Source organism: Brachionichthys hirsutus, chromosome 7 (genome assembly GCF_040956055.1).
Source record: "Brachionichthys hirsutus isolate HB-005 chromosome 7, CSIRO-AGI_Bhir_v1, whole genome shotgun sequence".
Taxonomy (NCBI): domain Eukaryota; kingdom Metazoa; phylum Chordata; class Actinopteri; order Lophiiformes; family Brachionichthyidae; genus Brachionichthys; species Brachionichthys hirsutus.
In genome coordinates this window covers 7,142,437-7,167,436 of record NC_090903.1, presented here as the reverse complement: position 1 = coordinate 7,167,436, position 25,000 = coordinate 7,142,437, and the positions used below count along the sequence as shown (strand labels likewise).

At 46.0% G+C, this 25,000-nt stretch overlaps 2 protein-coding genes across 2 annotated transcripts; both read left to right on the top strand.

The window, feature by feature from the left end:
* Positions 1–593: 593 nt before the first annotated feature.
* zgc:172136 (uncharacterized protein LOC566376 homolog) lies at positions 594–9,174 on the top strand. The gene is made up of 15 exons (XM_068741301.1): positions 594–607; positions 726–901; positions 1,356–1,446; positions 2,486–2,565; positions 2,746–2,822; positions 2,950–3,145; positions 3,515–3,670; positions 4,016–4,081; positions 4,520–4,588; positions 4,693–4,867; positions 6,630–6,893; positions 6,948–6,962; positions 7,209–7,340; positions 7,458–7,528; positions 7,620–9,174. Exons 2-15 carry the CDS (start codon positions 824–826, stop codon positions 7,911–7,913), a joined length of 1,764 nt encoding a protein of 587 aa, XP_068597402.1. The 5' UTR covers positions 594–607; positions 726–823; the 3' UTR covers positions 7,914–9,174.
* Positions 9,175–9,644: 470 nt separating this feature from the next.
* tarbp1 (TAR (HIV-1) RNA binding protein 1) lies at positions 9,645–23,601 on the top strand. Its single transcript, XM_068741602.1, has 33 exons — positions 9,645–10,530; positions 10,599–10,696; positions 10,778–10,847; positions 11,322–11,476; positions 11,565–11,617; positions 11,707–11,804; positions 11,887–12,022; positions 12,092–12,188; positions 12,503–12,592; positions 12,700–12,835; positions 12,916–13,182; positions 13,555–13,652; positions 13,730–13,888; positions 13,978–14,207; positions 14,342–14,582; positions 14,720–14,908; positions 15,003–15,178; positions 15,260–15,331; positions 15,463–15,583; positions 15,698–15,808; positions 15,945–16,094; positions 16,359–16,445; positions 16,542–16,735; positions 16,818–16,899; positions 16,984–17,155; positions 17,242–17,427; positions 17,958–18,082; positions 18,544–18,680; positions 20,140–20,295; positions 21,017–21,038; positions 21,073–21,145; positions 22,034–22,194; positions 22,315–23,601. Exons 1-33 carry the CDS (start codon positions 9,645–9,647, stop codon positions 23,599–23,601), a joined length of 6,315 nt encoding a protein of 2,104 aa, XP_068597703.1.
* Positions 23,602–25,000: the final 1,399 nt, after the last annotated feature.

The following is a 25,000-nucleotide window of genomic DNA, read 5'->3' as shown; positions in this document are numbered from 1 at the left end:
TCAGACGATCTAAAGCCAACGTGTGCTGGATCGTTGAGCCCTGGCTGAGGTTTGTGCTCTGCAGCGTGCCACTTTTCTTGTCCATCTCAGCGGAGGCCTCTTCTGTGCTGTTCCAATACTGAATCTCTGAAGCGGTAACGGCAGTTTGTTTGCCAAAAAGATTTCGTATCTGGATGTTTGTTTTCTTCCCTTTTCTTAAAGGAGGTTGCCACAAGATGTGGGTGATTTAGTTCAGATTGTGTCCTCTCTATATTGGTTAATGTCCAGACCAGGATTTAAGGGGATCAGAGTCGGCGCGCTGCAGTAATTAACCAGATTAATGGCCGCTGAGACGTTAATCACATGAACCTTGTACCGGTTGGGGCCGAGGGTCAGCATGTTGGGTCGACTCTGTCCAGTGTCACTGCGGCTGCGGTTCTTCTTCTTTCTTTTCTTTTTGGTTTGAGCCGAGTCGGCAGCGATATTATTCCTGTTTAGAACTTGACTCTGTGCAATGTTTGATACATCAGAAAAGAAATGAACAAATACTTTCCGATTGTCTCAAGCTGACTATGAATAGAACTGCAGTATGATAAGATCACTGACTCTTGCAACATTTAATCCCAAGGTGACGATCGCTTTTAAACTCCCTTCTGACGTGTTGATCATTCACACTTGACTTTTGTTGGGTCCTGTATTAAAAGTAAAATAAAAAGTTCTCTCAATAATGCCATCTATTTTTCCAGATGCAGTATGGACAAACTGCCCTGGAACAGATAACGCGTGAGGGAGGAGAAGACTGAATCAGTTTGACAGTGAGCTTATCGCAGAGACGCAAGACGTGATGTCCGCCTCCGTGAAGCAGGAGAGAACTATATGTGTTCTCCTGCCCAACAAAGACCAGCTGGACGTTACCGTGGGGGTAGGTGTTCACAGGAACACGTCTCTCGCTGTTCCCTCAACCTCCACCCGGATGCTCTATTTGCCACCGCAGTGTTTCGGCTGTACCGCAAACCATTAGGACATTGTAAATACACACTAAACCAGACATGGGCAAACTAAGGCCCGGGGGCCATATGCGGCCCGTTAGGCTTCATAATACGGCCCGCCGAACTTGTCCAAATTATATCATAAAATTGTATTTAATTATAAACCTCATTCATTTTACCTTTCCCCCTGTAATGCTACCTGTAAAAGGCCAAATCCTTTCATGTCATAGCTTTTACATGTCATTTATATTAGTTCACATAAACACTCCGTCCATCTGTTCCTGGCCCGGCCCCTCTGTCAAATTTTAGAACCCATTGTGGCCCGCGAGTAAAAAGGTTTGCCCACCCCTGCACTAAACGCACTTCTTCTTTTTCCACCGGCTCCAGCCGAAGTCCACCGGGCAGGATGTTTTCCATCGCGTGGCACAGCATCTTGGAATCAAAGAGCTGCACTTCTTCGGCCTCACTCTAGTGAAGGGTAAGTGCGCTCCCCGATGAACCCTAAACCTGAATGGACTGCTAAATCCTGAGCGCAAAGGAATTTGAACAGAAGAGCAAAATGGCAGGGCAGGAGGTTTTGTGACGCATGTACAGCGCTTACGCCGGGAATTTGGGGGTTATTAAAACCATTTCCTCCCAGTCTGGATATGTGAATGGCGTAATCCACTTCAGCCACTGGGCAAAGGTTTGAACTTTCTGTTTCCTTGGCTACACCCAGTTCTCCTTCTTTGTGCAAATGCATAGAAAGAGCCGCGGCAGTCTCGTGTGGCTCGCCACGTCAACAAGCAGCCTTTTGTTTTTGTGCTGTTGGTTCAGCGATCAGTTCGGCCTACATTCCTCCAATATTAACTTCATTACGCCTGGAATGCACTCCTGCATTCCTCTTCTTCGCTGAGGGGAGGAATGGATTGATGATGGGAAGAGGAGGGAGGGAGTGAACTTGTAGGGGGGGGGGGGGGGGGGGGGGGGGCTTGTCATGACGTCACACGCTGCCTTACTCAGCTCAGCTTATTCAAAGGCCCTGGTGAAGGATGCGAGGTGAATGAGTTGGAATGAGAAGCTGAAAGGAGTGATGGATGGCTGGATGGTGTAAAGAAGTGGTGAAAGGACTCGGTGAGCATCATTTGGGTCACAAAATTGAGCCAAAGAGATAAGACATGTGAAATAAAGAATGCCCGTGCCATGACTCACAGGGCCAGGCTGGGAGTAATCCTCTCTGAGTACATTTTGAAATAGTCTTTGCATATTCAGGGGATTTGTAATGCTACCGGTATATTAAATGCATCGCCCCAGCCCTCACACATTTCCTGTCAGCATAGTTCATCATGGCACCATGCTACCAGTCAAATCAGGAAATGGTTAAATTAACAGTGTTGTCATTAGTTTCCCTCGTTCACAAGTGGAAGAACAGCCCCCCCTTCACCCTAATGAATGCCATTGTGGGCCAAATTTTCCGCTCTGCCGCATCAACGTTCTGTTTGTGTTCTTGTGTCCTGATTTGTCTTCCTCCGTTCCAGACAATGAACACACATTTTTAGACATGGAGGAGAAACTCATCAAGTACTTTGCCAAGGAGTGGAAACATGATTCGGGAAAGGTAAGGCAAGCTGGGGCTAACTTCAGTGTATGTAGATGCAGGAAACTGGAAGCCTCCATGCCAAACTATTGTCGGCTAATTGGGACTCAGTGCAGTGGCCTACATGGCACTACTTTTTATTCAGCAGTGAGAAAAAGAATCCCTTTTCTAACCTTTCTCTCTGCCTCTCTCTGCTTGCAGGGATTGCAAAAGCGATCGTTGCCTCTTCTGCTCTGCCTTAAAGTGCAGTTCTACATAGAAAACGGTCGACTCATTTGGTACGTGCTTCTTCTGTGTTCTGTGTGAACCTTCTTCACTACTGGTCAAGTTGAAATCATGGTCCTCCCATGTGACATCTTTTTCGTGCCCCTGTTCTCTTTGTTTTCTTTTTGCTGTGATGTTAAGTGAACGGAAGGCTCGGCACCTTTACTACTCTGACTTGCGGGAGCGGGTGCTTCGCTCTGAGTGCCGTCAGCAGGAGGAGGTGTACTTCCAGCTCGCAGGCTACGCCCTGCAGGCTGACCTTGGTGACCACCGGCCGCCGAGGGAGGATCTGGAGGTCACTCCTTACTTTGAGCCCAAGCAGTACTTTCCCCCCTGGGTAGGTGTGACATGTGGAAACGGCATTTATGAAGTTGGAATCTTATCTATCTTATGTTCTATTTTTGAAAGTTGAAGACGTTTGATTTTAATGCGCAGATGGTCCTCAAGAAGATTTTGTCGTTGACATTTTGTGTGGTCAAAAAGGTTTATATTTACATACGTATAGGCCATTTGTACTGTAAATATGTACACGCTCACAACTGCAGTGCATTCCGCTCATCGTAACAGCAATGCCTTGTCGCCGGCCTCAGACTGTTAGATCTCTGAAAGCCTGCCGTGACGCCGAGTCGTCATTAAGTGAGGACCGTCTGTATAATATTTTGAGGTGGTGCTGTGCTCTAGTGTCTCTGTACTGTCTTCGCTCTAGATTTTAGCTAAGCGTGGGGTAAACTACCTCCTCTGCCACGGACCCAAGGTTCACCAGGAGCTGTGGGGCGTGTCTAAGCGCGATGCCGTCCTTCTCTTCATCGGGGAGGCGTGTCGACTGGAGGATGTTCCTGTCACGTTTTACAAACTGCAAAAGGTGACTGGTCAAATTTCATCCTAAATCAAATATGCCACACTTGATCAGGATTTTGTAGCTTACAGCATGTGTGTGTACGCGAGATTGGTCTCTGCAGGACAAATGACTACGGGGTAGATTTGCAACCCATCCGTCCATTCCAGTATGTCATCCTCCCCATCTCCTAATCGCTCTCGCACAGAGTGATGTTTTGAAACCCGTCCCATCCATTGCATAATGTGCTATTTGTTGTTAGCAACAGCCCGGCGTACCACAGGGAACTAAGAGAGGGGCTAAATTGTGGAATGGCTATCTTATCTGAAGCGCTCAGATGCCTCTCTAACATCTCATCCTTCATTTGGCCAGGACAAAAAGGCAGAGAGAGGAACGGCACTGCTCGGTCTGACCCTCCGAGGAATGCAAGTTTATCAGGTACGTGCATGTGTTGTTGAAGTATAATATACGTCAACACGTACACACATCAGAGGAGTCTGCTTTTGCTCGCTGTGACAGTCTTTGTAACTGAAGTGTTATAAAGCCCCGACTAAATATGTGAGTAATGCTCGGGACTGGCCGGAGATAGAGCTGTCGGCAATGGCCGTTAGCTGTTTGATCTGTCCGTCGGGGGGGGGGGGGGGATTAGGGTTTCAGGCCTAGCTGATTAAAGAGCCAACAGACCGTGAGGTACCTCGAGAAGCCCCCATGGCCTCTTCGCCAAGACCAGATGGCTCCAGCACACAGAGACAGTTGATTATCGATTACTATTTTTAAAAGAAAGTAAGAAGATTACACATCATTGAAATAGGTTGTGTACGTCTAAGCACTAAAGGTCACAAATGGCAATGTCAGATGTTTTTTTTCTAATCGCAGGAGGTGGACAACATGCGGCAGCTGGTGTATAACTTCCCCTGGTCAAATGTGGGACGGCTCACCTTCCTGGTAAACACACGTCTCATTTCGGTTCTGTTAAGCTAGGGCGGAATGGCAATTATTTAATGCTCGTTGGCTATGTTACATCATGCATTATATGTTGGCGTATTCAGGGTAAGAAATTCGAGATCCAGCCAGATGGCTTGCCATCAGCCAGGAAGCTGGTTTACTACACCGGGTCGTCGTTCCGCTCTCGCCACCTCCTGCTGCACCTGAGCAACAGCCATCGCATCTACCGCAGCCTCCAGCCTGCCCTCAAACACCTTCGCCAGCTGGAAGAGAGCGAATGTAAGGGAATATAAGGAGGCCGTTATTATCACTGATAGTGGGAAATGTTTCGTTTTCTGTAATGCACGGATTTGAAACATTTCAAATTGACTTTTATCTGTGCATCACCATCAGCTTATTGCATTTTTCCATTACCAAGGGCAACTAGTATATTTGGTAAATGCACTTCTTGTCAAAAACAGCTTCTGTTAGTGTCTTTATAGGAGGGACAGATAAAGTCCACCACAGACTCAAAGTGCCTATTGAAACAATTATTACAAGTATTTCATACATAATATATTTTACTGTTTCATCTTTGTCAGGGACAGGATTATTCCTAACTCGTTTAGATACGTCTTGTGTCGGGAATTATTGCGCGAGAGGAATTTGCTTCCCATGTAATCATGTTTTAGCTCTGCCTCTGTTCATGTTGAGCTGTCCGTAGAAAGTTACGGGGTATACAGAAGAGGCCGGTGTAGGAGTGGAGTTGCTTTTGATCGCATTGCAGTCATGGTGTGACAGAATGTTATCACAGCTTACATGGCTTCAGATTCATTTCTACACTGAAAGCCCTTCTTGTCTTCAGCAACCAGCACCGAATTCGAAAGCGGTCATATTTGAAATGCCGGCGGGTGAAAGGAAGGATATTTTCCTTGCTGATCGAATATGGACTGTTACACATGGTTGTCTTCAATGGTGGATGCTTGTCACCTCACCCAGGTCGTGACTCAATCCACAAGAATCTCTTCAACGGTTGGTGATGTCAGTGGCAACTAACATTCAAGAGCTGTGTTCACCAGCACTATCGGTGGCAATGGAAAGCAGTGACCAAAATGTAATAGTCATAACTAGTACAGACACGAACAAGTCTGGAGTTGGTATTAATTACTGTAGATCATACGAAATGTATTTAAGGCTGACTCGGGGTGGACAAGCATATTCCTCAGAAAAAGATCTGTAAAGGTGAACAGTACGCAATGGGTTAATGAAGAGTTGGCCTTGTCAATGCTACAAAGGAATGCAACTGCTCTGAAATCAAGGTGTGTATTATAATCATTCTAGTGGCCATAAAAAAGCAACTGTAGGAAAGCGAATGAAATGAAGTAATACTCAGAAGTATGTGGAATGTGAGGTGTGAGTTCATCACCGGCCAAATTATTTCAATAACTTATTCATCAACAAGTCGGAGGTTCTCGGATCTCAAATGTAAGCAGATGGTGATGGTGTGAATGTATTCTTGGAGCGATTTCGCAACTTTGTCGACAGGATTGTGAGGAATGAATCGTGTTTTTTTCTTTTTTTTTTTTTTACATTTGACAATATGAGCCTAGATGGAGGAAAACATGAACTCTCTTAGAGGAGATTTCTCCGGGCGCTGATGATCTGTGTTTCTGTGTTTCAGTCCCATGAGACAATTTTCCAGACGTGTCATATTTTTAATAGATGTATACCTAGTGGCATAATAAGAAATTAGAGGTTACTTTTTAATCAGATTTTAACTTATTTTAGTACAAATGAATTGCTTATTAAATCCCATCATCCTTAGTTCACATGATTGATCAGTGGCGGGTGATAAGAAACTAGTAGGAGCTGCTCTTTTGGATTTTACTGCAGAATTTAAATGAGTTTATCCTTTTCACAAATGTCTCCGTACTTTCATTGTTGTTCGATTTGTTTTGTTTGATTGTTTCTCGCTGACCCCAGCAAGACTAGAAAGCCCTTTTGCGGAAGCATAGTGGGGGATCCGATTCAAGAACATGGTTTTTGTTCTTTTTCTTTGTAGACACAAAACGATACCGAGAGTCCTACATCAGCGATGACCTGGACTTGGACCCTCCAGGCAGTGAGAGCAGCCCGGGGCTATCCCGACACTCCACCAGCAGCTCTGGGATTGAAGCTGACGCCCGCCAGCACAGCTTCTCAGCAGAGATGGCTTCTACGGAGGAGGGAATTCAACGGCAGGCAGAAAAGTTGTTCAGCTCGTCTGTCAGCCACGACGGCTCATCCACCTCCATGTCTGATGCGGACACTAAGGCTGGATTGGAAGGTGAGAGTATGTGTATGTGTTGTGTATTTGGACACTTGTTTTTCTGATTTTCAGTGAAATCAGATGGTAGTCCTGACGACAGCTTTCTGTTACGCTGCTGTTGTTTTCAATCTGCAGCATTCAGATTCCTAGTGACGACATAGTTGCCCTTTTAGTCACTGCTTTGTCAAAACTGTGCAAAACATTTTGCCTGGTAAACAGTGTGATGTCGTTACACCTCATTTGTTTGTATTTGTGAGCAAATTGATTTTAACGTCTCCGTTCAGCAGACAGATGAGATCATTCTTGTATTTTTGATTGTTTACTTTTCTCCAGGAATCGAAACCAATATTGGAAGTCCGATGGAGGTACTTGTGGATTATCCTGCAGAGATGTTCCAGCTGGCGGATCTTCTTGAAGGTGTATCTGTGGATTTTGGAGCGCTCCCCTCAGAGACTCTCTCACCAGGTATTAATAATTTGATCGTTACATAGAAAATATTTTCTCTTTTTTTTTTTTTTAGTTCCTCTGATCCCATCAAATAAAACGGTAAACTCAAAAGTCAAACTTCTTTTGGCTCTACAGAAGACAAAGTGTGTTCCCCAGATAGTGATGAGGCTCTTGGGAAATTAAGTAACAAGGATATGTTAAAGCAGGTCTGTCATGCATCTTCTACCTACTTGTCTTTGCCTCCTTTGGATTCCCCTGCTGCTGTTTCTTACCTTTTTATTTCTCTCTCTCTTCCAGATTTTGAAATCGAGGACGCAGCTTTGTGTGGATTGTCACAGCCACAGTCTCGATGACGTCCGCCTCTTCCCACCTGCAGCGCCATTGGGAACGACACTGCCACCTGATTCCTCGCATAGCTATACCTTTGGGCTTCCAGATGCTTCAACAAACTCGAAGGGGGATGTTGAGCACAGCCATTATTACCCCTATTTGCACTGCCAAGCCAAGCCTTCCTTCTACGGTCACAGGTCTTCCGACTGTCTCTCCCTGGACATGTTGGGTGATGAGCAGTTCCTGGAATTCATACTTTGAGCACGTTGCATGTTTGTCGGGCTGTTCTCTTCCTCCATTTGCTGTGCAACCTGTGGGACGAAAGCACATGGACGTTTTTGTGGCGACGCTTACTACAACAAAGGATGAGTGTGTCACACAGCGGCGATGCAGTGAAAGTGACGGGACTATTCATCCTAATAGAAAAGCTGTGGATTATCATTCTACACTATTTCATTTAGTATACACAGCATATTTATTAATGTTGTATATTGTGTACATGACAGTTTTATAGCATTATTTTATCATTTCAACTTCTCTGAGCAACACTTCTGATCAATTTGTACTTTTTTATGTATGAATGTCCGTTAAATGTTGAAGGTAGCAGATTTGACATTTTTAAAAAGCATGCAGTTGTCCTGCATTGGACAATGAGATCGGTATTTCTCATCTTGCTGTTAGTGTATAGCAAATGTAAACAATGTGTTTTCATTCAAGACTTGCTGGAAGCAATAATTTGCTCTCCTTTATTTTAAATCGCATGTTATCATATGCTTTATTTTTGGATAGTGTGCTCTGTCGTGCTTTTCTGCCACAGCAGTGTTGCTCCTTTAAAGCTGGACATGTATTCATCCCAAGCATCCTTGTTCTTCACTCTACCCGCTGTTGTAATTATAACAGAAAAGTATCATCAGTAAGCACTATTTCTGTAATTGGTAAGTGTACAGAATCTGCAGTATTTTTGCATTATGTAACCATCAACAAAAAAAAGCCTTTCTGTATTTTTCTGAGACTGTTTTTCAAATAAGTGTTACACAAAAAGAGCTGATGTCTGGACAATTTTAATTCGCTTGGAAAGACGGTCAGTCATTAAATGGGAAAAACTTAAACTCTGCCAATAATGTATCGACAACTCTGTGTTACAAATACTGAACAACTTTTTTTTTATCAAATGTTATAATTTTTTATGATGGTGAAAATAAATTTTTTATACTCTTAAATGAAAATTGGCATTTTACTTTATGTACGGTTTTAGTTATTTTATGGAGCACAACTCACAAACTAGCTTTAACAAACATTGCAACTATATTAATCAGTATTTTTACCTGTTATTTTCATTCTCTGCTCTTGTGGTCATGATTTTTGGGAGATCCATTTTAAACTAGAGTCAAGCTTGACTAAACTTTACACACATACAACACCACATGATTTCGTAATGTAATTTTTAAAATCATTTTAACTTGTTGGGTGCGTCTAAAGGGGGGTCGTTTTGTCAGGATATCAAATTATAATAAACAATACAACATTCTGGGGCATATTCAGATAACTGTTATTTAAATTTGTGAAAAATGTGAGGAATATACCTTGTTTCTGAAGTGATATCCTACAAATGCAGTATATTTGTTTAGGCACCACTCTGTATTCAGAGAAATCTGTCAGAATCTCTGAAAATGCCTTTTCTCCTCAGTTCTCAAAACCCAAAGCAGCTTTTAAGTATTACAGTTTACATTTGATTTTTATCCTCACAAACTATTGTATTTGCATGGGTAGTAGTACACTTCTATATTTATTGTTTCTATTATGTAAAGTTTTATTCAAACAGTACTGTTACGTTCATACATCAATTAATAGACCTTGTCACGCCCACCTCTCGCGAGACTTTGGCATTACGTTTGCGGAAGTTTACGTTTCGGATGAAACAAGCGTGTGGTCCAGGCCGGACGCGAGTGTCTTTACTCTGCGTGCTCCCGGTGGTGTCGCCGCGGCTCTAGAATGTATTCGGTTTTAATCCGGGCGGTCTTGTCGAGCTCTCCTGACTGTGGGCTTCTGTTCGAGTCTCTCTCCTGGCCCAGCGACGCGTGGCCTGGCACGGAGCGGGTGGAGGCGCTGACGGCGTTCATTGAGGGGCTCGCTGCATTCATGGCCGACGCGGACGGGACTCGGTTGTCGGCTGCGAACCGGGCGTCCATTAAAGATAAAGCGGACTCGGTCATCTGGACGCAGTGTCTCCCTCTCCTATCCAGGGTGCCGTTAGAAGCCGGCGACGCCGCCGCTGTCTGCCGCCTGGTGGGCGTCTGCGTCCCGCTGTGTGACGCGGCGGTCCCGGGGCGGCTCGCTGCGTCCGTCCTCCCGTCGCTCCGGCTGTCGGACGAGGAGCTGCGCGCTCCGGGGCGCCTCCCTGTGGAGGTCGCAGCAGAGGTCATGGCTGTTCTCATCCCGTCGCTGTCTGACGATGAGCAGCTCACGCTCGCCACCCTGACGTCATCCGTGTCCTGCATCAGAACCCTGCCCGGCCCGCTGGTCTCTAAGGTCCCGGTCCGGATGCTGATGGCTCTCCTGAGCTGCTGCAGCGGTGCGCGGTTGGGCAGCATCCTGGCGTTGCTCCTGGATGACCTGTGCGGCTGGCACGCCGCCGATCACGCGCCCGCGGTCACGGAACGGGCGCTGCTGTGTTTGACGGCCCTGTCGGACCACCTGCTGGCGCCCCGCGGCGCCTCCTGTGACCCTCGGCTGTCCCTCCGGTTCTGGAGGATAGTTCAGGATGGGCTCACTCACTCGGACGGCGTGTCACGCAAGAGGGCGCTGTACCTGCTGAAGAAGTGCGTGTCCCTGTCGGAGGACGAAGGAGGGGAATGTCCTCCTGCGCCGTCTCTGGAGGGTAAAGACTCTCACGTTTGTTTTTCATCCGCCGGTGTGTTTCCTGACTGCCCTTTGAACCTGTTGCAGAGGAGATCTTGTTCCGGTGGACGCCTGACCGGAGCAAGCTGCTCAGGGAGTTCTGGGAGGATTACGTTCTGGTGATGGAGACGCTGGAGGAGAACCAGGTAAGGAACCCCGCGTGTGGTTCGGTTCAGAGTTTGGCATGACGATGTGCGGATTTGAATTTGTGCCGTTTCCCTTCGCAGGTTCATGTTGTCCGACCGGTTCTGAACAGAATAGACACTTTGATCCAAACGATGGTGAACAACAGTCAAGGCGACGCCAGAAATGGGCAATGTGATGCTTTTTAATTCATGTTCAGAAATATAATGTGTTTATTTATTCTGATTTTAATTTGTGCTGCGATACAGTTGTTAAAGGTGGATTATAAATCCGTTTCATTATTTGTCCGTGAATTATAAGGGCTAAAATGATATTTTAAGCTTCTCATCAAATATATTTGTTTGCTTCTTATCTCAACTACTTTTACAGAGACTTTTGAGTTGCATTTAAAAAATGCTAAATATACACTGAACAATCATCTAAAAAAAACAAGTGACATTTTTCATTTGCAAAATGTATTTTAGTTTAAATTGCAGCAGAGTTACAAGAGTAGCAAAGATAGAAAGCTAGTTTCCCGTTGTCTTTGTCAGTTGATAGAAGGTAGAAGGTAGATAGAAAGCCTTTATTGTCATTGCGTAGTGGACACACGACGAGATTAGGAAGTTCTCTCTCTCTCCGGTGCTGCAGCGCCGGCTCGGGGCCTCCTCCACCCCTCCTGGCTGCTCTGCGTCTACCAGCGCATATTCCACAGTGAGAATAAATCCTTAATGCGAGAGGGCGTTTGTCATCTTCTGGAGCTCCAAGTCCTTCAGCAGCCAGACTTCGCATTGGCCTTTTCCCAGGTACAGACTCGACTGCAACTCGGTTAAGGGTCACGTACACAGATTTGAGCCTTGACGGTTTCTCCTCCTCCTTGCTTTTGCTTCTCAGTTTATTGTTGGCCCATTTATGGCCGTTCTGTCTGAAGCGTCGCTCTTTCACAGGTGAGGGTTAACATCAAAGTACATGAACTATCAAGTCTTTTTTTTTTTTTTTCACCAGTCCTCACTAACCCACCTTCTGCCATTTGAAGGTCACTTAAGCAAAGGCTAGGAGAGTGTCCTGAACTTGGGGTCAAACTTCAGGTCTTCGTGGTGAACTTCTTCAGGAGCCTGCCATCAGATCACAGAGGTAGCCGCAGGGTTAAAGCAGCAACACACTCCTCTAAAGCAAAACATCCGTTCGCCTTTCACTATTGTTCTCGTCCCTGAAGGTCACATCCTGCTTCAGATGATCCAGCAGCTGTACCTGAAACACTGGTGTGCGGTGCCCCTCCTCTTTCTGGCTCGGGCTCTATCCAATCTCCCCTCAGGTCCGCTGCTGGGGGTCGAAGGGCTCGGAGCGCTCAGGTGCCTCATCACGCGCACGTCGAGACCGCGTCCTCGCCACCCGCGCTAACGTGCTCTGCTGTTTCACAGGGAGGTGCTGCGCTCCACCATGATCACTCATCAAGTTGTGCTGCGAGGCGCCGCTCAGTGCTTCTTGTTGAGTAGCGCCCTCTGTCTTACAGAAGTGGTAAGACGCAATAAGCTTTTCTAGCGCTAACAACTGTCAGTTTAGCGCCGCTCTTTACATTATTGCTTTATCGTTGGTTTTAATTTAATTTGATTACGTTTCTGTTGGTAAGTTGTGACTTCAGCGATGGTTGTTTGATTTGCAGCCGTGCGTCATTTATAAAGGCATGTTGGATTCAGTGAGTGGCTGAAGGGTGATTTTTGTATTGATTCACTAAACTCACGTTACAATAGTTGCACTGCACGGTCGGGTTGCTCTGTCCATCCCATTCGCTTCCATACAGAGCTCAGTGAGTTGAAATGTCTCCTCTGCAGAGCTCTGTGAGCCTGGATGATGTTTTCAGTTTCCTGATGGATTTTCGCGTGGATGAGTCTCTGTGTCGAGGCACACGGATCTGGAATCGGGTACGCTGCGTTAAATATATCGGAACGCGCGCACGTCAAAGTTTCAAATTGGCACAAAAGAGAGGTTGCGTGACGGAGATGCTACCGTGTTGGGGACGTTGCTGCAGGTCTGCGCCTGGCTATTGGACAATGAAAGCCGTTTCAAGCCAAAGATTACTGCTGCTACCGCCACAGAAAAGGAAACCGTAAGAAGCTACGTTCAGAATGAGATCTGCGCCTATCTTCGAGTCCCAGCCAGTACCGGTAAGTCGAAGATGGATTTGTTGCTGATCACTTTGGCCATACTTCCTGGGCTTTTTTTTGAAGTTGGTCTCCCTTTTCAGGTCAGACTGAGAGGTTACCTGACTCCAGAGAGGCTGATAAATTGGCAAGGGCTGTTCTGCTCTGCGTGGACATGGAGAAAAATCAACCTGAGAGAGAGATGGGCGACACGCTGGAGGATTTACTGGCTCCGCTGTTGGACACCTTGAACAGAGTCGGCCCCAGTATCTACTTACCAGTTCGTAAGAGTGACAAGAGCCTGCAACTCGTGCTTGCCCTACTCCAGCTCGGGAGAACACCAAGTTGTCAGTCTGCTGCAGAGAAGCAAGGTTTGAAAGGACGATAGTTATTCATTGTTGTAGCTGCCAAGTCAACCCTGTAGTAGTAGTTTGATGCTTTTGTTGTGCTCATATGATTCCCTCTAATATCATTCATTCATTTTTATGGATTTTGCTACCAAAATTACCTCAGTGACATAATTTGGTTCAGATTTTGGGTCAAGAAAGACTAAACACAGAACAATTTGGCATTCCTGAGCACCTTCTGGTATTCCGGAGATTAACTTGGGCTTCAGTATCCTGAGCCACAGCCGCCCACTCAGAATATCTTAGAATCTAAAATGTTTAGCTTCTAGTATTGTTCTCTATGGCGATAAGTGACTTTACGGTGTGCTGATTTTCCTCCTGTCACTCCTTTCACAGTGGATAACGTGATGATGGCCTTAGAGAAGCTGATGTTTAAAGTTGCTGATTCAGTCCAAGAGTTCATCCTAAGGTGGCTGTCCGAGGGGCAGCAGGAGGTAAACAGCAAGTCACCATCCCTTCAATTCAAAAGAAATGCCCCTTTGACGTACGCACGTGTCGTTCCGATACACAGTTGTTTGATGTGGAGCGAGCAGAACTGTATCTTTGCGTCCTGAGGCAGCTTGTGGTTATGTGCAGTCCCGCAATACAACGCCACAATGAAACTCGGCAGACGTATTTACCTAAAGTCGTCAAGAAAAGCCTCAAAGTCCTGCGAGAACCAAACCAGCAGGTACAGAGCGGCGCACCAACGCTTCCTTAGACGGGCAGAGAATCCAGACATCAGTTTGGCTGTTTGACAGCAGTGTTTGTTTCTTCCAGATCCATTCGGTGGCAAACCAGGTGACCAGAGCGGTTGCTATGGCATCCCTGGCAATGGTTTGTGGTCTTGTGGAGCAGGAAGTGATTGACATGAGATCAGAGACCTTTTGTGTCTTGAAATCACTCAATGACTACTTCTACAGCTTGACTTCACCCTCCTCCGTCAGTGCATCTTCTTTTACAAACTTCAACAAGCGCCTGCAGAGGCCGCAGACAGGAGGCGGTTCAATGTCAGTGCAAGTCTGTTTGCTCTGTAAGCTTTCAGATGTTCAGTAAAATCCTTTATCGAATAAAGATCAGAATCTAAAAACCCAGGCCTTACGGGGTTACAATGCTTTTTCTTTGTCTCCCTTTTCCCCTTTAGTGATGGCGTGCAGGGTCCTTGGCTGCAGGACTGGGGGCGCATTGCTGCCAGTTTCCTGCGAGACCAATGGATTTGTCTGAGCTTCCTGATTAAAGCCGTTGGGATTCCAAGGTCTGTAGAGAATTCCAGAGCATCCGAGACTCTCAAGGCCGCTCTGAGCTGCGGTGTGGAGGCTCTGGCTCTGCTGCCCAGTGACCTGGTGGTGCCTGTGCTGTCCTTTATGGAGACGGTGCTGCCACAAGTGAGTCAGATGTTTGGGTAATAGAAGTTCTGAGCGGTTATGAGAGGATGAATTTATTTAAAAAGGCTCATTTTAATACCAGCGTTGGCTAAACACCTTTATTCTGAATTAGCTCCTTGACGATCTTTTGATCCCAGTTGCTACCTCATGAGGAGACCCTCTGCGTGGAGGTTGTGACTCTGAGCTGGGAGCTGGTGCAGGGGCTTAGCACCAATGCTCATGACTTCTGGTTGGCCCTGAAGGCCTTCGTCTCCGTGGCGTTCCATCAGAAGCTGCTCGAGCTGACAGAGCTTGAGGCGCCAACACTCGTCGCCACCTTGAGACAGGTGAATGAATGTAGGCTGGGGTTAACCTGGTGTATTTTAGGTTTTAAACTTTTACGATGAATTTTCTATCAAGGATGTGATTGTTTTTTTTTAGATCGCCTCTGAGTTGATGGCGCTGTCTCAGTCGAAGAGCGGAGTGTTTGGCGTTCTGCTCCAACACTGCTGTCAGACGTGGCTGCCCACAGCTGACGCGTTCACGAGTGTCTTCAACCACCTCGACATTCTCACTGAGGCGTGCGTGTACGGGCCAGTGTTCAGGAGAGACCAGCGGTAACTCTCCTCAGCCTTGCTCCTATTCATATGATTGTTTTCTCGTTTCCATTGAACCGCTTTATCATCTATTCTATAAAGACTCATCCAAGATGTCCAAACATATGTGGAGCAACTCGGGGAAGAGTGTTCCACCAACGTGGCAGCCACAAGGTGAGCGTTCGCTCCGGTGGAGCACCCTTTTTCCTTTTTTTGGCTGTAATGCACACTAATAACACTGGAGGCCTCTATTTGCTGTGCAGATTATTGTTATTTTTAAACAGACTAAGGCATTTATTTTGCAGTGGCAGCAGAGACGATCAGTTCCCACGCAGGTGTGCGTTAGCTTTCCTCAGCCGCTTGGACTCCTCTAATCTGCAGCATCAAAGACTGATGGAGGAACTTGTCGTGGATTTGTTGAAAAAGGTGAAGTATAGCTCGGTTTGATAAGATGAAGTGAGTCACAAAATCAAACGTTTAAATATTGTCTTATGTTGTATCAAATGTAAAATAATTCCCCCCCCCCATCCCATCTCTCAGGATAATAATATATCAAAGTCAAAAGTGCGTTACTATAGCAACTCCTTGCAACATCGCATCAAAAACAGAGTTTGGCAAACACTGCTGCTGTTGATGCCCAAACTCAGAGAGGTGAGACAAAGATCAATCAATCAGCGTTTATTGTCAAAGGGATGATACGTTGGAGCGGCACTTACCTTTCGCATCACACAGGAAGTAAACACTCAGGAAACGGCAGCTTGTGTTTGTCTGTGTGTGCGTGATGCAGGAGTTTGTCACCTCCGTGGTGAGCCGCGTGTTTGAGGCTGGATTCTGTGCTAACCAGGCGTCCGTCAAATACCTGATTGAGTGGCTGATCGTCCTGATCCTCGTCTACTACCCACAGCACATAGACCACTTCTGGTCCTGTTTCAGCAGGGTGAGTTTCCACGCTGTTAGGCGATCACTGGGACTCCTTGGCGGTTCACCTGTTTTAGCTTTCACTATGTGTATACTGTAATCCTCCCTGTACTAGGCTGTAAAGGCCCCCCTATCAGGCCTTTGCTGCAAACCATCCCTTCTCTCCCCCCCATGTCTTTAATTTTTCTCCCTGATATCAGAATAAAGCATAAAAATACAATAAATTGATAGATTACACGTGAACTAGTTCAATATTTGGTTGATTTCTGTGTTTTCTCTGCAGGATCATGACAAGACCAAAACCAGCAGCTGCACCTTCTTGTCAGTGCTGGTACACTTCAGCGTCATCCTTCCTAATCTTAAGGATGAGGTGAAGCCCGTGAAGTCTTTTTTTATTTTCCTTCCAATCTTCTAACGTCGTTTCGCAGCATCTACAAGATCTCTCTCCTCACATTGTGTTCTTAAGGGCGTGCATTTAGGTAAAGCACTGGACGTCATCTTGCAGTGGTGCTTCAACCACAATTTCAGCGTGCGCTTGTATGCCTTGCTGGCCCTGAAAAGGGTGTGGCGCTTGGCAGAGGATGGGGCCGATGATCTTGGCGGGCTGTCCACCGTCATCAAAGCCTGTCTGCACCAGGCCGAAGCCATGCAGAGCACTGGGTGAGAGAGAGAAAGCTCCTGCAGCGTCTGCTAAATATTTCTGTGTGTAACGTACTTATGGATCGTCTATTTCACTATTCAGGAATGCCAACAAGAACTGGATGAGGATTCAGGAGCACTTCTTCTTCGGTGCCTTTCATCCCATCAGGGATTACAGTGTTGAGGTGTGTGAGTATGTTTCCTCTGAACGAAAGCCTAAAACACATTAGCACTGCCTAATAAGGTTCTTCTTAACTTTCCCCCGTTAGACTCTATTTTATACTCTCCCCAGTCTGTCCGAGCTGGCTGATGATGAGTGGATCCCACCTTGGAAGTTTGAGAAACTGTCAAATTTCTCAGAGACCCCGTCTTTTCCTTTGAGGAATCCTGTTGCAGACCTGAGCCAGCTCCAGCCCGGAGACTGGATCCAGCAAGACCAAGGTACAGAAGCAGCGGGACCGAAGACGTAATGCACCGTAATCTTAAATAATCCCCAGTTGTGCGATCGTGATGTTTGCATCTTCCAGATGAGCAGAATAAGGTGGACCGCTGGGCTGAGGTGCAGAAGAAGATCTCTCCCTGGAGGTTGGGGATCCAGGAGCAGGAACTTGAACTCCAGCTGGTTCCGCAGCAGAGGGCTGCTCGACTGGGCAAACTGCACAGCGCCCTGCTGGTTGTGGCCTCGCTTATTGACAAGCCCACAAATTTAGGAGGTCAGGAGCAAATACAGCATATGATGTCGCTTCACTTCCATAGCAGGAAGTACGAGCAAATGTCAGTGGTTTCCCCACTTTATTTGACATCGCACGCTTTTATTTGCTTTCACAATGATGAACTGGGGAAAGAGTTCAAACACAGCTGCAGTAAAAACCAATCACTCGAGTCCTGTTATCGGCATTCACAACAGACGCTCCTTTTTTAGTGAGTCTGCGATGCTTTTTTTCTCGCATGATAAGGAGGGGAATCAATCTGAATTTGTTGATAGAGCTTAAAACCCATTTACAAAGCCAAATATTGAACCTAGATGATGTAAGCGAGAACATTAGTTGGTCTGTAAACAAAAAGCTGTAGCCTTTTTATGTCTGTCTCTGTCCATAATGACAGATCGGTCGTCGTGACAGCTACATATGCAGAAGAAGGGCCCCTTCCCCCTTGAGGGTTACCAGTTGATGCGGTCTAAAGGTCATGTGTAGATAAGTTGCACTCTCAAGGCACTGATGCTATGTGTTTGCTGCTGTTCCAGGTCTGTGCAGGACCTGTGAGATCTTCGGCGCCAGCGCTCTGGTTCTGGAGAGCCTCCGCCATGTCAGCGACAAACAGTTTCAATCCCTGAGCGTCTCTTCTGAGCTGTGGCTTCCTCTGATAGAGGTGAAGAGCATAAATGAATTTAATGTAATCCCAGTGAAGCAGGATTTTTGTTTTATGACTGTCTGTTCTGTTGTGACTGAGAAGACTGTGAATGTCTTCATGATGATTTGGTGGGGATTTATAACTCTTCCACATTATTTTTTAAAGGTTATATTCGGTTGGATTTGAGAAAAATAGAAGATTTAAAAAAAAAAGAATCAATGGATTTTGAAATTGGAGAGAAACTTTCAAACTTGCTTGTTTTCAGTTTGAAACATACCAACAAGTGAATTTAGTTTTTTTATTTTTTAATCATCTTCCAGTGTCACCAGCTGCGTCAGAGTCTCACATGTGAAGTTTTATCCCTTGTTTAAAGTTGCACACTGTCCACATTCTTAAAAGTATATTGACTGGTTTTTTGCTGACATAATTAGGTGAAACGATCATTTGACTAACTTGTAGGATTCTGAACTATCCCTCAGGTGAAGCCCGCCGAGCTGACTGACTTCCTGCAGGTGAAGAGGAGTGAAGGCTACTGCGTCGTCGGGGTGGAGCAGACCGCAAACAGCCGGAGCCTCCAGGACTACCGGTTCCCTGAGAAGACCCTGCTTCTCCTGGGGTACGACTGCACTGACAGCCCTCCTCTTATCTCAGCCGTGTTCGCCCCCCCCCCCCCCCCCCCCCCCCCCGGTTGTGCATGAATGGTTCTCCTGTGTGACTGTTGTGGAGATAAAGGTGTGAGCCGACAAGGTAATTTAACGTCCCCCGGCGATGCGCGTCTCCCTCTGGAGCCCCAAGCCCTCTCCGTTGTGAACATGTTGGAGCATGTCGGCCTTTAATTGGTTTCCCCCAGAGGAGAAGCCCAAAACAAATAACTTAACCGAACCGGTTATCTTTCTGTTTCGTGAGTCGTGTTGTTGGTGTGAGGGTTGGTTGGGTCAGCGTACTTAGAAGTTTAATATGTTTCCACAGTAAACGAGGGAGGGGTTAACATTTGTTCCCCTCGCCGTGTCGCTGTTCTGCTCCGTTTCAGATGTTTCAGGGACGGAGGTCTGAGCTGTGTTGAGTTTAAACCCGCTGTTTGTCTGCTCAGCCGCTCACAGCGGCGTTCTCTCCAGCACAGCAGGGCTCGGCTATAATCTCTCATCGGGCCGCCGTTATCTCGCTAACGATAAGTGTTAAGCTCTTGAAATCACGCTTTCCGACTGCGTAGCAACGTCACGCTCATTACCGCTGCGTGTTTCCTCTGCGCGTGTCGCTGGATCCTTACTGGATATTTAATAGATTGAGCTCACAAGTCATCTGTGAAAACAAAAAAAAGAAAGGCGTGCGTCTCAATATCATAACCACGTTATAATATGGATTAGCATGATTTTTGTTGGCAAAGGTTCCTATATTAGTTATCCTGGATATCATTAAACCAAAGTAAAAAAAAAAGCTTATTATGGGATGTATGATAAACATGGTTGGACTGATGAAAGGTCTGGTGTCTTGAAACGGTTGTCAGATGTTTTAACAGATGCCTTTTTATTAATCTGATATTAATCTGACGTTACTACAGTTTGTTTTTGAATATGTTTAAACGGTTTTATCTTATCTTTCTCCACCCAGACTACAATGAATATGAGGTGAGGTGAGGTGGGTGGGTGGGGGCGGGGGGGGTTCCCCTATTGGGCAAGAAAGTGTTCAAATTTTAAGTCATTAAATTTTCGGGGAAATACACTCTCAAAGGCTGTGAATGGTGGGAACAGCTCTGTCCAGACACGAGAACTTCTCGCTCGAATTACCACGTTGTAGCTCTTTATTGAACCTGCTCAAACAGTAAAGGTTTTGCTGCTAACCCAAGCGAACAGCCGCCTCATCTAGCCTTGAATCAGAGTCGCGTCTGTCCCCTCAGAATCTCTGCAAGAAACAAAATGGATATATTTTTACAAGTGTTAATGTAAGTCTTAAACGATATCACATTTGAACTCCTGAAAGCAGCAAACATGAAAGCCTTTCCGATGTTCCCGCTCCACGTTCCTGTTACCTCATCCCGTTCTCCCGTTTGGTGTTTTGTCTTTGTCCCTTTATTACAGCAACGAACGAGAAGGCATACCTGCCAATTTGCTCCAAATGCTTGACGTGTGCGTGGAGATCCCCCAACGAGGCATCATCCGTTCTCTCAACGTGCATGTGAGCGCTGCCCTGCTGATATGGGAGTACACCCGACAGCACCTGAGATGTGGTTCTACGGGGGGGGGGGGGTCCAGTCACGGTGCAGCTGAAAGCAGCCCACAGCACCAAGGACGCCGCATCTGACCTCCAGACGTCGACCTTCCTCTGATAGCGATGTGCAGGGTGACACACTCAGTTTGGTGTTTGAACCTTTGAGGGTGTTCTGTCAGCAGGTCAGCTGTTATTACATCTAAATGTTCCACTGGGTGTGCTGTTATATTAATGGAGCCAGTTCCTGTGTTGGCAAAGCAGACGCACATGAGCACAGCTTTCCCCTTTGAGGAGGATGAGTCTTGTTTATGAGGGCAATGAGGGTTTTTTTTTTTTGGGGGGGGGGGGGGGGGGGTTACCTGAGAGTCAAGACTTTCTGTACATAAGCAATTAATTAAACAACGCTTGTGTCAAAGCGCATTTTAATCACAGTTCAAGATTTTAAGATGACATTTTTATTGAGATAAACAATTAAATAAAACTTCAGTTACCATTTTCTGTCTGTGTGTGTGTTGTTGTTGTTTTTTTACTTCATTTTGTTGAGCGGTTCAAACACTGGAGGCACCGAAAGGGTTAAATGAGCGCAGGTGTTCCGTGCGTCCTCCTCCCTCTCGTCAAAGACCGAAGGGGGTTGATCACCAGAAGTCCGTCCGACCTGACGGAGAGCCGGTAGATGCTCGTTGAATCGCGGCTGTGCGCGGCGCGTCATGTGAGGACGGGAGTTCCGGATGGAGCTGAGCGGCTCCTGGGCGTCCCTGCGCGCTGTGCTGCCGGTCAACGCGACCTGGACGCAGGCTGCAGAGCTCGGGGGGGCCGGGCGCGTCCAGCTGCTACTGGAGGTGCTCATGGTGCTGATGTGTCTGGGTGCCGTGACAGGTACACGATTACCTGTGTGTTTAACCTTTGAAGCATCAAAGACGCATCCGACTTGTTCTCGTTTCTATTCTGTCGTTGATTGAAGTAATGCGCGCTTTAGTTCGGTTGGTTATTGCCAAACGGGTAAAAGGCAATTGTACTTTTTTTTTTCTTTTTTTATCAGTGTTAAAAGTATTTTTAGATTTGAATTATGTTAATAATTTATTTTAAAAATGCGCCTTAAATAATGTAATGGATTTATGCTTCATAACGACATCCATTGTTAAGAACGATTTAATCTATTCCTTTAAAAGCTCTTGTGTGGGTTATATTTTCTGTAAGAAATAAAATAAGGCAAATATTTTGAAAAATAGATTCCATATGCGTGATTAACAGAGAGGGACTGAATTGTTTTCGGTTTTATTTTTATTTTTTCATATAACCAGAGGAAAATAAACTTCATGCAGTATAATTAGTCTGACTATGCCTTGCTGCAGGGACTTCAACTTGTTTAATTTACATTACATTGCATAACCTCTGCCTCCTCTTGTTTACCTTGATATGTAAAATATGGGTTTATAAAACAATAAGGCAAAGATAGGATGTAAACCGCATGAAAAACAGTTAGAGAAATCAACATGTCATTTTTAAGCAAAATTCCAATCATATAATGTGCTCTGATGTCAGATGCATCAGAATTCAATACATTCTAAATGATCTGAGTTACACTTGGATAAACTGACTTGGTTACATTTATTTCACAAACGGAATGACTTGACTGAAGGATAATGTGCTCAGAATGTTGTGTCGGGCAAAATGTCCATATTCAAAATTCAAAAGAATTAAAAGCTGATACTTGGTCAGGAGTCTGACCCGCTGACCTCTGTCATGGTGTATTTCTCTGTGTAGGTAATATTCTCGTCATTGTCATTGTGGCCGCGACCAAGACCTTCCACTGCGTGACGTCGGTGCTGATCATGAACCTGGCCGTCAGCGACCTCCTGGTGGGCGTCGGAGTGATGCCCTTTGTTGCCCGGTCTGTCATGAACCACGGATGGGTAGATCTAACTGTACGTCATGTTGCAGCCGTGTATGGCGGCATCATTGTGACCTGAACCGTAACTTCTCCCCCCCCCCCCCTTTGCTCCAGTAAGATTGCATGTGATGAGATCTTGTCTCCCTCCTGACAGAAGCTGTGTTTGTACGTTGGTTACACCTCCTGTGTGTACTGTACAGCTTCTGTGCTGACGTTGGCTGCGATTGCCCTCGACCGCTACCACTCCATCATGGACTGCCTGCGCTACAGCTCCCGCTGCACCGTAAGGAGGACCTGCGCTGTGGTCCTGTGGATCTGGCTGCAGGCTCTGGCCACCAGCTGCCCTCCCCTTCTGGGCTGGAGCTCTGTCAGCTACATGGATCCCATGTATATCTGCGCAGTCAACTGGGCCAGGAGCCCCAGCTACACAGCATTCATGGCCACCCTCTCCTACCTCATACCAGCGGTGGTCATCCTCTTCTGCTACGTGAACATTGTCAAGGTGGCCCGCGGCCACGCCAGGAGGATCCACACTTTGGAGGACTCTGTTCAACGCAGCAGCAATCCAACCGGTGGCTTCGATTCATCTCACCAACGCTGCGTGAGTCTGCATGGCCCCTCGAAACTGATCTATCACGTCAGTGGACAGTTTGTGTCTGAGGTCGGCTCCGCTCTGCCGCATTCTGAAGCAGAGCAGAACAGCCCTAGGTCCAGAGGTTTATTCTCCTTCCTGGCCCAGAGCACCTCCCAGCCTGCACCCCTGCAGAGCTCCCAGCAGCAGCAGCAGCAGCAGCAGCAGCAGCAGCATGGCGTGCGGCGTCTCTTTCTGGTCATCTCAGCCTTCTTCCTCTGCTGGACACCTTACATAGGAGTGGTCCTCATTCAGGCCACAGAGACTGCTATCTCAGGCCATGCCAGCCTCGTCCCCCCCTCCGCTGTTACCTTTTCTTATTGGCTGCTGCTGCTGAACTCCGACATCAACCCGCTGCTGTATGCTCTGCTTAGCAAGCGTTTCCAGGGTGCTCTGCTGGGACTGAGGCATAAAATAAGAGCACGCCTCGGGAGTGTGGTGGGTTTTGTCAGGTCAGATGGAGAGGACCGCAGGAGCAGGAACTCCTGCTCGCTGACTACTGCCCATCCTAGACCTCCTTCTACGGCTGAGATTTCAACCGGTGCTGATGTCGGCTATTCCTCCTCAATTTTTACTGTTAGCACTGAGTTCCAACATAATTCTGAGGAGCATTTATTTCACCGTGAAAACGCCTCCCCATCCTGCTCTGTGTTTCAAGGCGCTGCTTGTGACACAGGTTTGGACTTCCTTCGTGTTCCATCCGGGCCACCAGAGGGAAAGAGGCTGCCTTTCTCGGCTCTCACCAAGGAGCGCCAGGCCACCTTCTTCTACGGTCAGATTACAGTGAGAGTAGAGCATGACGTTTGCTAATGTTCATTGTCCACTCAGCTGTAGTAGTTAATTAGTAATAATTAAGAATTAAGTATTGTTTTATTACTTGGTACCTAAAATGTCAGAAATTCGGCCAAGCAAGAGTCCACAAGCCAAAAATGTTTAATCTAATACAAAAGGGAAGCAAATATTTGCATTTTAGGAAATGCAATAAGGGAATTTTGCCATTCTAAAAAAAGGAAGAATCAATCTTTAAAATAGTTGTTGGCTAATTTAAATGTTTTGCATATCAGTTAATGAAGTAATAATTTCAGCTGTAAAAACATAACACATGTTCATGCATATTATCTGACCTATATTCCAAATATCCAGTTTACTATCATGGAAGCCAGCAAAAAGATTCAGATTCTCATATTCGATAAGCAGAAACCAACAAATATTTCCCTCTCCTGAAACTGTTGCATCAGCAGAATAACGGTTCCACAAAAATATCTACTTTTATCATGCTGCCTGCTGTTATTTGCAGCGGCGCAGAGGAAAAACAAACCTGGACAAAGACAATATTGAAAAGAAATATTTTATATAGTACATGTGATTACACTCAAAGACACTCCACATTTGATCAAATAAAGCCGGCCTTCTTTCACCATCTATATACTTCGGCCTCAAATGTGATCATCATCTTTGTTTGCATCTCAGTGTAAAAATCATCAGTCCTTACAAAGGTTTACATTTATATCTAGCAATAATTCCAGAGGAATACCATATTATTATTTATTGTCATCGAGAATGACAATGGGAAACAGTGCCAGCGTGCTCTGTTGCAAAACAAAAGGCAGTGAAGTGTATGAGCTTGTATCTGCTGTTCATACCGTATGTGCATGCTCATCCTGCAGATGTCTCTGTCCGATCAAGGTTAGTAAGCAACCAGATGCAAAAATATTCATATAAATAAAAAGAGTTTCCTTCTAAACAAAAAACAAGGTGGAGCAGTCTGTGGAAGCGCTGTAAAAAAAAAAACAGAGAGCACATAGCGAGCATGTGGGTGATGTTCATACATTCACAACAAGGCAGAATTTCCAGCAGTCCCTCTACAAGGCGTGCGCCTCATCGGCTCACAGGGTCATCTCAGGTCATAACTTGCCTCAGAAATGTGGTTCATAAAAACAAAATCTAGAATTTGTTGTTGTTGTTTACAGATATAAGCCAGTCTTTTTCCAGAAAATTAATTACGGCTAACTGCTTCAGATTTCTTTATGGAAAGTCAAATGTGATAGGAAATCAAAGGGTGGCTCAGTTTTAACAACAGTAGGTGTGTCAGGGTTATTAAAGGGGTAGTTCAATGTTTGAATGAAACCTGTCCGTCTTAGTATAAGCTGTTAGTGTTTTTAGTCCATCCAAAGTGTTGGAAACCTGCAGCATTCCTTAAGTAGGTAGG

What these genes read in the sequence shown, in the direction of transcription:
- zgc:172136 (XM_068741301.1), top strand. Translation starts at nt 824, where the DNA reads ATGTCCGCCTCCGTGAAGCAGGAGAGAACTATATGTGTTCTCCTGCCC. An exon ending in GAGGAATGCAAGTTTATCAG is followed by an intron (nt 4,082 to 4,519) that starts GTACGTGCATGT and finishes TTCTAATCGCAG; the next exon opens with GAGGTGGACAACATGCGGCA. An exon ending in ACAAGGATATGTTAAAGCAG is followed by an intron (nt 7,529 to 7,619) that starts GTCTGTCATGCA and finishes TCTCTCTTCCAG; the next exon opens with ATTTTGAAATCGAGGACGCA.
- tarbp1 (XM_068741602.1), top strand. Translation starts at nt 9,645, where the DNA reads ATGTATTCGGTTTTAATCCGGGCGGTCTTGTCGAGCTCTCCTGACTGT. An exon ending in GAAGGGCTCGGAGCGCTCAG is followed by an intron (nt 12,023 to 12,091) that starts GTGCCTCATCAC and finishes GCTGTTTCACAG; the next exon opens with GGAGGTGCTGCGCTCCACCA. An exon ending in TTCCTAATCTTAAGGATGAG is followed by an intron (nt 16,446 to 16,541) that starts GTGAAGCCCGTG and finishes TGTGTTCTTAAG; the next exon opens with GGCGTGCATTTAGGTAAAGC.